Genomic DNA, 14,858 nt, shown 5'->3' with positions numbered 1-14,858 from the left:
TCAAAAAACACATAAAAGCAATCCATGTTTATAGTTAAAACACACACACACACACACACACACACACACACACACACGAGTCTCTGTTGAAGAGTGAAAGCCTCCCCTTTAGAGGAAGAGTTCCTGGGCTCTGCCAGTTAACTCCTGATTTTTACGAAGGTTTCCAGAAATGTTTTAAGCAAATGCCAAGGATATATGGGTTTGTTTTCCTTTTCTTTTATTAAACACAGATGGAACCATACTGTGTATACTGTTTTGTGCCTTTTTTTCTATTTTTAAGCAACATTGTCTTAAAAAGTTCCTTCTTGAAGTTTAGCTGTATAGCACTGATGTCTTAATTCCTCAAGGATTTGCAGGTTCCTTGCAGATAAACCCTGGATTTGCAAAGGCAGTGGGTGCAGGGCAGAACATCTGTCACTCTGCTGCAAAACTGCATTCTGTCCCATGTATCAGCCTAGACACTGAACCCTTTCTCTAGTGACAGCCTCTTGTTCCACTTGTAGGTAACTCTGTTCCACCTAGTGTAACTGTATAACCTTGTAGAGGTAATGGTGTAAAAACTGTCATGTATAGAGTCCTTTTAAAAGGGAACATGGAAATTTGTGAGTTGGGAAACCACATTTGGAAGCAGGGATGAGCATCAGAAAATGTAGATTATCTTGATTCCTCTACAATGTGCAGGGATGCCCAGCGTAGTTTCAGAGGAAGATAGCATTTTTAGGGCAAGTGCATGTAAACAGTTACCCAGCCACTTCAAATTTTTGGTGGATTGAAGTGTGATAAAAATAAGCATATTCATGTGTTGGTTTTTTTTATTCTCCTAGGCTTTCAATTATAAATAAAAAAATTTTAAGAGAGTCATTAAGAAAGTGGTAGTGATTATTTTCAAAATTTGTTTAGTATAAAATAGTTTGGTTTTGTAACTTTCGTTTTGGTCTGGGAATGGATTCAATATTGATCTGTGCAATGCTTTCTATTTGGAATTCATTATAAGCACAAAAACAAATTCTGTATGATAAAATATCATGGAAGCTGGGTGGCAAAGCCAGGTGAAATTAAACCTTGATTTTTAGTTTGAGAACATGTTCTCAACTTTAATTACAGAGTATTGCATCACAATGAATACCTGTGATCACTGCTGTTGCACTGATGTTCAGTAGGTACCCCCAGCACCTGGAGGGGCCTCATTTCCTGAGATGCCCTCTGGCAGAAGTATGAGAAGATAAGCGTGATGGGACCTGAACAGCCACTGTCTTCATCTCACCAGTTTAGAGGTGGGCACATCCCTGGCCGGGGGGGGGGGGAGGGTTCCTCAGTGCTGTTCTCTCGGCAGGGTCGCGAGGCCTTGGAGTGGGTGATTGGCCGACTTAACACGGAGCTGGAGGGCCTGGCAGCCCCCACCTGCGCCAGAGCGTGAAGCACCAGCGGAGCCCAGGACCCCGAGACGCAGGTGCAGCAGCAAGTGGCAGACGTTCACCCCCACCCCCCCAACTCCCCGCTCCGCCCCCGGCAGTGGGGCTGCGAATTCGCTCCACACTTGGTCTGTTGGAGCGAGCATGTGTGATCAGTGCATGGCTACTCTGGAAAGAGAGTGAATTTGGCAGATCTTGGTTTACGGCTTACATTTACCTTCTTTCTTTATTTTTTTAAGTAGGCTCCATGCCTTCCCCCCCCCCCCCCCCCCCCCGGGTGGGACTTGAACTCCCGCGCGCTGAGATCAAGGGTTGCATGTTCTACTGACTGAGCCAGCCAGGTGCCCCTAGCTTACCTTTACTTTTATCTTTTATTATTATTATTTGATGGAAAGTTTTGTTTACTAAACACGTTAGATTTCTGATATCCCTTCCCCAGAAGCCAAGGTATCAGAGTGTAAAAGGGAATGGCTTTCTCCCATCATTTTCAAATAGAAGTTTCTCTGGGTTTTTGTCCTGAGTCGGTTGTGATCACAGACCATGGATATTCCAGGTCTGGCTGTGGCTCTCGGATCCAGCGTCAGTGCTCCAGGCGGTGGAACACCGTCCTTTCAACGCACGCTGTGTGTGGGGCCTCCGTGCCTGCCCCCGCTCAAGTTTGGGGCCATTCCACAGATGTGATAGCTGTTCTGCACGACGCACACTTAATTTACTGACTGATCTTGAAGATCAGTCTGTCTTGAAGACAGACCCTAGATTTAATTTAGGAGATGGGTTTTTAATTATATGCATACAGCGAATAACAAAGCATCCCCATTTCATTTTAGTTTCTGAACAAGAAATAGGGTACTTTTTTCGTTTTAACCAAACCAATCAGTTTAGTTTTTTTTTAGAAGAGAAATGAGTTATCAGGAGAAACTATTTTGGTAATGTCCTATTACTTGCCTAATGCTTTATTTTATTGCCCAAAGCAAGAAATAAATCCAGAATCCTGCCGCCTTTCCTTAATTTGCAGTGTTACCTCCCTGTTAGTGTGGCCTTTTGAGTTTGGTAGGAATAAAAGTTGAATACACCAGTTACTGTGTCAACTCTTCACCTAAACTAGAAGGCACTACAGCTAAACAAGAAGCTTCCTGTTGGAAGCTGGGCTTCCCAGAGCTCTGTGAGCGCTCTAGGCGATCCTGTGGTCTGTGTATTGGTACCTGTCTTCTGGTTAGGTAGCTACTTCCATACAAGCTTTCTAGAAGCAGAGCCAGGAGCTCTCTGGAAATAGGTTTCCCTTTTTGTAGGAAAATTGGTGGTACTCAATATTCTTTGAAGACTGTTCCACCTATGTGGCATTAGAACCAACTATTAAAACTGTATCTGATTTGCACCAGTGGCTTTTTGGCTTCTAAAGAGTAGATGACTATTTGCCTCCAGCATTTTTGTCCTCACATTAAGGGTTAGGCATGCTTTGATATAGGAGTTAATTGCTGGGTGTCTCTGTTAGGAGCTTCATTTCCCTCACCCCCTGAATAGTCTTCCCTAGCAGATCTCTCCTTATGGTTGAGCCTTAGTGAATGCCCAATATATTCAGAACAGGTGTTCATAGGTTCTGTTACAACTTCAGTATCCAAAGAGGAAGTAGGGTTATTTATTTGGGTGACTTTGGTGGCTGAGGAGATTACCCTTTGTGAGGCAGCTGTTGGATTATAGGTATGTAGGAGTAAATCTGGGCAGCGTGTGACCGCTTCATACCGCTTCAGTTTCCTCCTCATAAAACGCAGACACTGAACCCAGCTCCAGGATGGAACCAGGGAGCAGACGTGAAGCACCTCAGTGCAGCCTCGTGGCACCTTGGTCCACGGTGCTGGTACCACTGGCGCTGGCCCGCCATTGGGCCAAAGAGTCCCCTGGGGGGGGGCGCCACTGGGCAAGGCTAGAATTGGGAACACTGGGCTTCGCTGATGGAACACTTTTTGGTTTTTTTTTTTTTTTAATTTTTTTTTTTCAACGTTTATTTATTTTTGGGACAGAGAGAGACAGAGCATGAACGGGGGAGGGGCAGAGAGAGAGGGAGACACAGAATTGGAAACAGGCTCCAGGCTCTGAGCCATCAGCCCAGAGCCCCACGCGGGGCTCGAACTCACGGACCGCGAGATCGTGACCTGGCTGAAGTCGGGCGCTCAACCGACTGCGCCACCCAGGTGCCCCAGATGGAACACTTTTTGAAGCGAGGGCATATTTTAACTTTTATCTTCACTCATAAAGAAGTAACTGTCCATGAGGCAATTGGTAAGACATTAATGAGTACAACTAAGGACTGATTTAGATTTCTGTCCTTCACTGCTCATCATGTTCTAGGCTTCTCTTCACCTATTATAGGACAGTCTGCTTAGGGCAGGGTTGGCAGACTATAGTCTATGAGCTAAGCATGGTTTTTGCATTTTTTAAAGAGTTGCAAATAAAACCCCCTCACATAGAAGAGTATGCAGCAGAGACCATATGAAGCCCACCAGACCTAAGACTTACTATCTGGCCCTTAAAGCCAACCCCTTTCTTAGAAATTCCACTGCATCTCTTAATCAACATAAATCAAACTAAATTTGTTCCCTTTCACCAAACTTTCTGCTCCCTCATTTCTAAGTAGTGCTGCTTCCATTTGCCAAGTACAAAACCTGAGTTATTTAAGACTTATTTCTCTGGCCCTTTCTGTAGCCATATGCAAACCAAACATTCCTTTAAAAGGTCTCAGATCTATTCTGTGTCTTCTCATTTCCCTGTCGAAGTCTGCTTTAGGTCTTATGCGGTGTGGCCAGCTTCCAAGACAGCCCCCAAGGAGGCTGCCTCCTAGTGGCCATGTCTATGGGTGGTCTCTTCCCACACTGAGTTGTGTGTGACCAGTGGGATACTGCAGAATACTCCACGATGCTCTGTGACTTCCCAGGCCAGGTCATAAGAGACGCTGTGACTTGTACCTTGCTTGTTCGTGCATCGCCTGCTCTGGGGCAAGCCAGCTGCCATGTCATGAGATGCTGGAGGAGCCCAACAGGGAGGTCCGTGTGGTTGGGAGCTGTGAGAGGGAGCCATCTTGGAAGCAGATCTTCTAGCCCCAGGGAAGCCTTGAGCTAACTACAGGCCTAGCTGATGTCTTGACTGCAACCTCTGAGATGCCTGGCCAGAATCACCCAGCTAAAGCTGCTCCGGATTTTCTGACCACGGAAACTTGTGAGATAATAAATGTTTTCTGTTTCAAGCTACAGTGTCTTGGGGTTAATTTGTTATGTAGCAACAGGAAGCTAATCTTCACTTTATATTAAATTTGTACAATCACTTTCTAACTCGTCCCCCTTTCCTTCAGTTTCACTTCTTGTCAGATTATTCCAAAATAATCTCATCATAATTTTCCTTCACTTAAAGAGCTACAGAGGTGTCTCATTCCTTTTTGGAAAAAGTCCAACCCAAGGCCTAGGCATTGGCCCAGATGACTCTGATGCAGGTGGGCATCAGGTTGCACTGTGGGCAATATTAGATCCTCTCTCCCCCCTGAACCCACTTTAAAATCAGCTTCCAGGACTCCTGGGTGTTTGTCAGTTGGTTAAGCGTCTGACTTTAGCTCAGGTCACGATCTCACAATCTGTGAGTTTGAGCCCCGCGTTGGGCTCTGTGCTGACATCTCAGAGCCTGGGGCCTGCTTCAGATTCTGTGTCTCCCTCTCTCTCTGCCCCCTCCCCCACTCACCCTTTGTGTCTCTCAAAAATAAACATAAAAAAATTTTTAGATAAAATCAGCTTCCATGAATGTGTCCTTGACTAATACCAGTTTACAGCTTACTATAGATTCCTAGACATTTATGCTGCCTTGGATCACTTTTTTAAACTGTTCACATATTTGACCAGTTTACAGTTCCTCAGGAGCCAAGATCAGATGTTCTGCTTTGCACACACAGTTCCGGCATTCATAAGTGCTTTGGTGATGTGAGGACTGAAGTTAGAATCCTAGCAGCTAATAAGAAATGCTGGAAATGTAGCAGGGCTTAGGAGTTAGACCTCAGGCTGGATGCTGGGCTAGTGGTTTGACCTCAGGCATATGACAACCTTGTTATTCCTGTTTCTCATCTGTGAGAGAAGGTATTTATGGTACCTACTTCACAGTTGAGTATTCAGGGAGATAATGTGGCTGAGGGTGTTTAGCACAGTATCTGATATAGGGTATGTGCTGAATAACTGGTAGCTACTGAAAATCAGCAAAATGTTTTTTAAATTATGTGTTAATAGTAACATAGCACAGAATATCTAATATCATAATGCTTATCTTCATAGCTTTCCTTATTCTCTTTTATTGACCAAATTGTTTTAATACGAGAAATTTGAAATACAGTTGACCCTTGAACAATGCAGGAGTTAAGAGTCACTAACGCCCCCCAGTCAAAAATCCCCATATAACTTTTGACTCCCCCCAAACTTAACTACTAATCGTCTACTATTGATCAACAGTCAATTAACACATATTAAACATATAAATATATATATTCTATACTGTATTCTCACAATATAGTAAGCTAAAGAAAATATTAAAATCAAGAGAAAATACACTTACAGTACTTTACTGTATTTATGAAGAAGAAAAAAAAAATCCACGTTAAGAGGCCCCACACAGTTCAAACCCATATTGTTCAAGGGGCAACTACAGTTTAATATTTTTAAAATTTCAGTCTAGTTGGCACATACACTTTTATCAAAATGTAATGATTACTAGTAAGAGTTAACTCCCATAATGTAAAAGAGGCAAGTGGTAAAAAAGTTAATGAGTACAAACTCAGTACTGATAAATATACCCCTTGCATTTAAGTAGTAGCTTCAATTATAGGTCTCTAGGGTCTCTATACATCTGTACATCCACCTGTTAGTGGGAAAAAGCTGGGTCAGGGAGGCAGGGCTGTGCTTGGTGGCTCCACCCAGGAGATCTAGAAGAGAGCCCAGAGAGGAATGTGTAGTGAGTGCCATGTAGGAGTCAGGTAGAAAACCCAGATTGGCAAGTAGGGTTTCTGGAGCTCCAAGTCAACCATGTCAATGGTGTGAGCTACCGCCTCAAGCTTCTCTATTCTAATTAGTTACTTTAGGGCTGCAGTGATTTGTTGACTTTGAGGAAAGACAAAGGGGCTGTACGTGGCAGTTGTCTGTTAAAGAGCACAGATTAGGGGCGCCTGGGTGGCGCAGTTGGTTAAGCGTCCGACTTCAGCCAGGTCACGATCTCGCGGTCCGTGAGTTCGAGCCCCGCGTCGGGCTCTGGGCTGATGGCTCGGAGCCTGGAGCCTGTTTCCGATTCTGTGTCTCCCTCTCTCTGCCCCTCCCCCGTTCATGCTCTGTCTCTCTCTGTCCCAAAATAATAAATAAACGTTAAAAAAAAAAAACCTTTAAGAAAAAAAAAGAGCACAGATTAGAACTGCATCGATTGTTTTGAAGACATGTTGATGGTTCCACCTTTGTATTTCTTTTTCTCATTTCCATACTGAACCTGCTAATTCGTTAGTTAATCCACTCCGCAAATATTTATTCAGCATCTGTTACATGCCAGGCATTTTTCCAGAAACTGGGGATATGGCAGTGAAGAAATCTGACAGAGATCCTTGTCTTCATGGAACAGTTTAGTAGGGTGTTAGCTGCTAAGTGCAATGGAGAAAAAATGCAGAAGAGAGGAGGGAGAAGTAGGAACTGTAGCAGGGAGACAGGAAAATTAAGAGGCTATTTAAGGCAGCCACTTGGGAGAGCAGGCACATTCTGTAGAGCCACACAAGACAGAACCAAGGAGTAAACAATGGGACTAAATTACATGGCTGAACTTCCCAACTATTAGAGCTGTTCAAAGATAGAACTTTACAGAAATAAGTGTCTCCCTGATCCTGAACATGTTTAAACAGAACCAAGAGCTTGCCATTGGCTGGAGTGAGTGAGGATCGAATGCCTTCTTGGATCACTTTGAGCTCTGAAAGTCACTAGTAGAGTTCAAATTTGGTGGAGAAGAGAGCCAGGCAGGGGTGGGGTCTACAGCACTGAGAGGGCCAAAGAGACAAGGTTCTTGGCTGGGGATCCCATTACTACACTGGGAAGTATATATATTGGGGGACTCCCTGTAGTTGTGGTAACTGGCTCTTTGACCAAGCTGGATAACAAGAGTTGTCTGTTTGTTTACTGCCTCTCAAAGCAATGAAGATAGTCTGTTATATGTAGTTAGTTGCCCATATAGCTGCCTGGTTCTCTCTCTTTACATCTCTGACAGGAAAACACACCACATTGTGGGAACAAAGACTTGTCAGGTCTGACAAGGTCTTCCTGTTGCATAGGGTTGGGAGATGAACCTTCAGTAACCAGATGTTGTTAGATGTAAAACACTGTTTTTGTGTGTGTGTGTTTTAAATATATATCAACTTGTCTTTCCGAAATTTTTCTTCTACATTTTGGGAGATCTACTGAGGAATTTTTTTAGATTGAATTACAACTGACACACACAAGGACTCAGATTCTTTATAGTAATTGGTAAAGTTGATTTTTTTTGTCTTTGCCTCCCCAAGTTTCAAATAAATGCAGCATACTTTGTGCTTTTTCTTGCATTTGTGTATTATACATCATTAGGTTTGTCATAAACACAGAAATATTGCCTGGAAAGTATCATCATTTCAGCCTTCACTTTAGTGAAAGGGCTGGCTTGGATGCACAAAGGCTTTTCTCAATTTCTTGTTACGGTTGGCTCAGGCCCTCTGCTGTTTACTGGTTGGTACCTATGTGGTACTGGTTGTTTGATCCAGTGTGTTGAATGCCTCTCCTGGATAAAACTGACCTTAGAGATCACCTCATCCAACACCCTTGCTTTAAATTGTAAGAAAATAAAATCCAGAAATGTTAAGGAACTTTCACCATGTCAGATGGCTGTTCTGCTGTCAGGCCGGAGCACAGTGAAGTTAGAGCCATTTCAAATACTTGAAACCAGGTACCGCTGAAAGAACCTGCTTTGCTGACTACAGACTAGTTTTTTTCCATTATCGGGACGAAAGCTCATCCTGAAAAATCCTTTTCCCTAGCAAATCCCATTTTGGAACAGAGTAAGGTCCTGTTCTTACTGAGAAGGAAGTGTGTCTACCATTGGCTACACCTGGAGGAATATTTTAGGCTGTCCTGGGAGTCACATGGAGGCAGGATGCCTGCTGTGTTATGCCCACAGTGCCAGTCCAAATTTATATTCTGTGAATCTGACTTCTGAAATGACCTTGATACTGTGCTAGGAAGACTCGAGGCTTTTTCTCTCATCATGTTCCCTTTCCTTGGTGGGTAAGCTGGAATCTTCTTAGGCTTCCTTCTCTCTTTGGGATGTCTAAGATAAAAATTTCTTCCTTTTTTTTTTTTTTCAACATTTATTTATTTTTGGGACAGAGAGAGACAGAGCATGAATGGGGGAGGGGCAGAGAGAGAGGGAGACACAGAATCGGAAACAGGCTCCAGGCTCTGAGCCATCAGCCCAGAGCCTGACTCGGGGCTCGAACTCACGGACCGCGAGATCGTGACCTAGCTGAAGTCGGACGCTTAACGACTGCGCCACCCAGGCGCCCCAAAAATTTCTTCCTTTTAAAAGTAGAAGTTATTCTGGGTTTTGTTTACGCCGTTGGCTCTACACAGCAGTGGCTACGTTGTTCAGATATACCTGTGCAGAGCCTTGCTGTTCCTTCCATTTCTCCCACATGCTTCCCTGCAGCTTTTACACCATGTTTGCTTAGGAAGTTGATATTCAGTGTGGCTCTACAGAAATTCTCAATTCATCTTTGGCATTTCCACTAGTCTGAATACTGCTGCTCCTGGGAGGAACTGGGATGTGATGTCCTCTGCTGTGTCACCCTAGGGGAAGGGACTGACAGACAATTCCTGCAGCCACAAGGGAACGCCAAAGCAAAGAATATATGGGAGGGCAAACTTGAAGTGAGCAAGCTTGCTCAAGGTGGTCCCTCCTTGCCAGCCACACCCAAGGTGAGGGAGTTCCCCGCCTTATTTCAGTCCACAGACAATGAGATTCCTTAGTGCAGCTTGTGAGAATGCTCCCAGTGCAGGACGCATGGGGCCAGGGCCTCTGGGCAGCAAAAGAAATCTGAGCACGGAGTTGTGTCGAACATGGCATAAGTTTAAATATCCAGAGGATCTTTAAAAGGAACTTTTGATGCCCCACTTTTCAAGAGCCATGTCTTGTCAGTTCTGAAGCTCTTTTATTTACATTGCTTCAATAATGCTGAAGTGGCTTGGGTTTTGCTGCCAGCATCAAAATCCAACAGTAGAAAGAGAATTGCAGATTTTTTTTTCCCACAGTTAACATCTATTCTACGTACGTAAATTATACATTGGGGTGCCTGGGTGGCTCAACTAAGCGCCTGACTCTTGATTTCTGCTCAGGTCATGATCTAACAGTTGTGAGATTGAGCCCCGAGTTGGGCTCTGGGATGACAGCACAGAGCCTGCCTGGGATTCTCTCTCTCCCTCTCTCTGTGCCCCTCCCCCATGTGCACACACATGTGTGTGCTCTCAAAATAAATAAACTTAAAAAAAAAATTAAATACATAAATTATACATCATAGACATTTTAGTGGAATGAGCCAGAATAATAGTGCAAATCCAGTCTGCCATGCCATGCGTCTGAACATTTAATTAGTGTAGGCAGAGTTTTATATTAAGTAGGTTACCTCCTGAACTTTTTGGGTGGACAAAAGGAAGTTTCTAGACATGGGCCTTTGGCTAACATGGGGGAAGAAGGAGCATACCCTATATGAACATTATAATGAATCTGTGTGTGTGTGTGTGTGTGTGTGTGTGTGTGTGTGTGTACCTGCACATTCTGCAGAGGGACAAGAACTAGAGTCTTTAAACACATCATATGTGCAATCAAGCCCTTTCCTAAAAATAGTTCTCATTACAAAATGCTAGACTATGATGCTTTGCAACTATCTTCCTTCACTGGAGCTGAGAAGGGAAAAGACAGATACAGTTATTAAGGGTTACACAAAGCTTTCCTCTTTGTGGTATCCAAGTTTTCTGTATCTCTGGGGTCCAGGAGGTACAACACTAGGAATCTGACTTGGACTGAGAAAGTTTGTGAACACTGGAGAGAGAGCTGGACCCACACAAGTGTTTTGTTACACATACCTCACAGAGAAGCTTCAGTGGAAGATCCTAAAATATGCCTGACAAATAAAAGGATAGTGTGTGTAAGTGAGTATCAAACTCAGTATCAGGTAATATTTGAGATATGTAAATATCTTAAATGATGCTCTCTCTTTAGTTAATAAAAATATAACTTCCCTAAGTTCATTGTGGGTTTAATCTTCCTAATTTTCTCAAGCAATTTACATACTACAACAGGAAATTTTCTTATCACAGGACATTTTAGGAATGTATCCCTTGGGGAATTCTATTTGGAAAAAATAACAGAAGAGCTTTATCTTTCTATACATAATTTGTCTCCATGTATGTGACTTCTATGACAAAACGTTATACACTATTTACAGAATTTTAATTTCTTGTACTGTTGAGGGTTAAAAAGAAGTCACAGCTTCTTGGTTCCACAGCAGAGTTATGGCAGTGGCTCAATTTAAAAAAAAATTTTTCTAGTGTGGTCCTTGTCAGATTGTATGTCTCAAACCGATCATAACTTGTGGATGATACAGGTGTCTTCCCTTTCTAACCTAGGTGACTTCTGACAGCTAGTTACCGAAAGACATCACCATTTTACAACAGGAACTCAACACAGAAGTTATGATGGAAAGCCATTTTATTTTTCCCTAAACTTATTTAAAATAAAAGACTTGAATGGAAAATGTTTAGTACCGATATGTCACCCTGAATGCCAGCAATACCTTGACTTTTATACACACAGGAAGCCAGGTCAAAGTCCAGTCAGTGTACAGTTTTGCATGAACAAAATTTTCTGCCATTTTGCTTTAGCAAATAGCAACATAATTTAAAACGCTCATGTCTCCTCTGTGGCACCTAAAATCCAGTCCTATATTTATTAATACAGTTAGAAAAATAAAAGCCTTAAAAAATTCATGGTATGAGTTCACGGTGCTAATCACACAGTCTCCTCAAAAGTAAGATCATTTTTAAAACTCCTACATAACAACCTTCTGGTTTAATTTGAAAGGCTTAAGACTTGAAATCTAGTAAGACTGTTAAGTCAATGTACATATCAATTATTTGACTTAATTTTTACTTGCCCTGGGAGAGTTAATTCCCATTGTCCACTGAATGACTGCCTTTCAAATATTAATAAATATATTACACTATTTACAAGCATTCTTAACCACTCTGACATGGGTAGAAAGTTAGGCCGTGGGGAAGGAACCACCTCCCAGCAGGGCAAGCTCGTGAGGTCTGGGACAAAAGGACGGTGCTGGAGGATGCACCAAGGGCTGCTTCAGTGTGCGTGCGAGCTCTCAGACACACCAGGCTCCTTTTGAGACCAGCTAGCCAATAATTTGTTGTTGCTGGATCAGGTATAAATGCCCAGTGGCCGGAAACCAGGAAAAAAAAGGAACACTGTGACGGTATGTTATTTTAGTAGTTAAGAAGAGGGAGGCAGTCCTAATGTCAGACTAGGCTAAGGATGTTGCAACCATGCTCCACAAGCTGTTGGTGAATCACCCTCGGCAGATTACCTAACTTAGTCGAGGTGATGGGTACATGTCATGGGTAAGGAAAGGGTAAATGTAAGAAATTGTTTTGGCAATGAAAAGTGATGTTAATTCAACGTCTGCAAGTTTAACTGTGCCACATGCCCTCTTCTTACACTACTTTCTGCAAACTGTCTCAAGCAGACATACCATCCATTTGACAAACCTCGTTAATGCTGCTGAAGGATTTACATTCTAATGCTCTGGTAAGAGTGATCATGCCTAAATCAGCCCATACAGTATCATAAGCCTGAAGAGGTGAAGCCAAAGATTGAGAGAGGCTAGATATCTGCCTTGTGAATGTAAACGAAATTCTCATTTGGGGGGCTTAGTTTCTTATGTTTTAGTAACAGCAGTAAACTAGTCATTATTTTAAAAAGCACACTATCTTGGGTCATGTCTATATATGTATACACATACCGTTCCTTTTCCTGGTAGTCATTTAGAGGTCCAAGCCTGGGGCCCTCAAAGGGCATGGCTTCCACCAAACCTTCTGGGGTACAGAGTCCAAATAGTCCCTTGGAAAATGTTATAAATTAGATTTGCCCAATAGAATGTTTAAATCTCTTACACAAGAGTCTTTAAAATAATTTAAACACTTGCAAACTCAATAAGGGTTCTCTGGTGGCCCACTTTCACATGCAAACACAGACGAACTGTTAACATGCATTATTTTAGTCAATTGGTAAAGTTTATTTCGTTAAGTATAAGTAATTTTAAGCCATTTACTAAATTGTAAATTTCAATCCATTAAAAACTACTACCAGAGCAGTTCTGAGGTATTACTGTTAATCTAATATAGAAATGTTACTCTACTCTGCTGTGGTATGAAATGTGACTGCCATGCCTCTTATGTAATGGTGCTGTTGCAGTGCTGACTACAGGCGTGTCCTATAGCTTTCAGGAAATTATTGCGTATGTGCATTCACTGATTTTCCAAACATCAACGGCAATTTGGTCATTTCTAAGCATACTAAAATAATAAAGTACAGCTCCTGGAATGGGACAAACAAGCGGAGAAATTTCAGGTATATGATGCCATCCTCCAACCTACTTCATCAAAAACCCACCCTACTCACTCCAGTCACTTACAAGGAAAACTTGTGCAAAAAGCATCCAAAAAGCCTATTGGTGGGTTAATTTTCTTGTAATTTTAAAAGAACTAGACAATGTTTTTTCCCTTAAAATTCATTTATAAAAATAAATTAATTTCAGTTTGAGACCTTAGATACCAAATTGTGGCTTAATTTAGTCGTGATGGCTAAGACTATAAAGTTATGAAAAATGTAGCTGAAAACGGAAGAGCTCCAGCTCAGTCCCCGTGGCGTGGCAATAGCTGGCACCCTGTGCGGTCACAGCCCTCCCCATAGTTACCCAAAACACACTCAACTTCTTGACAGACTTTTGGCGTTCCTTTCTCCTGAAACTCCCACAAAACTTTAATTTTTAGACCTCTGTTGCAAAACTACAAGTAACCATAATACATTCAAGAAAGGGAATGAAAACCTGTCACCCACTCAGGAGACACTGATCCATTGCACTGGGGCAAACACAGCAGCTTGGAGGAAAACGGTCACCCACTTGGGTGTACGGCTTATCCAGATGTTTTGCACTAGAATGCAGGCGTGAAGTCCCTCGGAGTCTTTATCTCAGAGCAACAATAATTTAAAGTCAGTTTGACAGTATGAACAAACCCTTCCAGGTTTTGTGCCATGAGATGATGAGCAGCCTGGCCCCGACTCCAGGTACCTGGTGTGTGGCGGGGCCTGGCCACTATGTACATTAGATAGGAACACTGTCAGGTGGAAATGCCAATATGACTTACTGCTTAGGACTGTGCTGACATCGATGCTTTTGTGAGGCTGATTTCCCACGTGAGAAGCTTTTTGCCTTAGTCAGGAAATTATCTGAGGGAACAGTAAGGAACTGAACTAAGGAAAAAGTTTCTGGCCTCCAAATCCACACACACACACACACACACACACACACACACACACACACACACACAAGCAAGTTTCAAACTATTGTTATCTCTCAGTGCAAAGGAGCAATCGGCTGACCTGTCACATACCATCAATCGATATGAACACAGCATTCAGTCTGTGGAACAACGTGACGCAGCAAAAACCTGATCTAATGCAAATTCAAGCCTATTAACTAAGACCGCGGCAAGGAGACAGTGCAGCTCAGTGTTTCTCCCGCGCTAGTGCCGACTCTGAACACAAAGCAACCGAAAGGCACAGGCTCAGATTTCATTGATAGTCCTCTCTGAAGGGCAGTATTCCGAGGGGCCCGGTGAGGACATATAGAAAGACTGTGTTTTCCTTTTTAATCGTGCTCTTTTGTTGGCCAACACCAGGCTGCGCCGGCTCGAACTGATGATTTCCGAAATGAACTTTTTGCAGTCTACGCACACCTCCATAGTACTCCAGTCCTCCATCAACTCTTTGGGAAACTGTAGTTCTTCATCTGATTTGTCCACAGACTTAGATTTTGAGGAGAACCTGGAACAAAACAAAATGTTCTGAATCCAGTATCATTACTCACAGTTCTCTTGCAATACTGAGCAACTAGGTGCAAAAAAGGTAAATTTGCTGCCAAAACATTTTACTGAATGGGTGAGTCACCTCATGTCCTTCCAAAGGAAGAATTTCTAATTGGGGATAAAATTCAAAATATTTTTTAAAAAAAGAAACCAGGAAACATGCTTTATTAAGAAATAATAATACTGAAAACTCTTAGTGTCCCTTCTAGAATTT

At 42.6% G+C, this 14,858-nt stretch overlaps 2 protein-coding genes across 8 annotated transcripts in view; one reads left to right on the top strand and one right to left on the bottom strand.

Moving 5' to 3' along the window:
• PRELID3A (PRELI domain containing 3A) overlaps window positions 1-14,188 on the top strand; it is a 41,681-nt gene extending 27,493 nt beyond the window's left edge. For 2 of the 4 annotated variants that reach the window (XM_086682415.1, XM_086682419.1), the window contains exon 6: window positions 1,334-2,787. In XM_086682415.1, the coding sequence (XP_086538541.1) occupies window positions 1,334-1,417 (84 nt within the window). In that variant the 3' untranslated portion in view covers window positions 1,418-2,787. Of the gene's footprint in view, window positions 1-1,333; window positions 2,788-11,116 lie in introns of those variants that run through there. The other 2 variants (XM_086682417.1, XM_086682416.1) reach the window with 2 other exon arrangements.
• SPIRE1 (spire type actin nucleation factor 1) overlaps window positions 11,181-14,858 on the bottom strand; it is a 211,292-nt gene continuing 207,614 nt past the window's right edge. For all 4 annotated transcript variants that reach the window (XM_086682407.1, XM_086682409.1, XM_086682408.1 and 1 more), the window contains one exon: window positions 11,181-14,603. In XM_086682407.1, coding sequence (XP_086538533.1) covers window positions 14,345-14,603 — 259 coding nt within the window. In that variant the 3' untranslated portion in view covers window positions 11,181-14,344. The remainder of the gene's footprint in view (window positions 14,604-14,858) is intronic.

Source organism: Puma concolor, chromosome D3 (genome assembly GCF_028749965.1).
Source record: "Puma concolor isolate L17-30 chromosome D3, mPumCon1.1.hap2, whole genome shotgun sequence".
In the NCBI taxonomy this organism is placed as follows: domain Eukaryota; kingdom Metazoa; phylum Chordata; class Mammalia; order Carnivora; family Felidae; genus Puma; species Puma concolor.
Note: the sequence above shows the minus strand (reverse complement) of the source record. Positions and strands in the feature narration are given on the sequence as shown.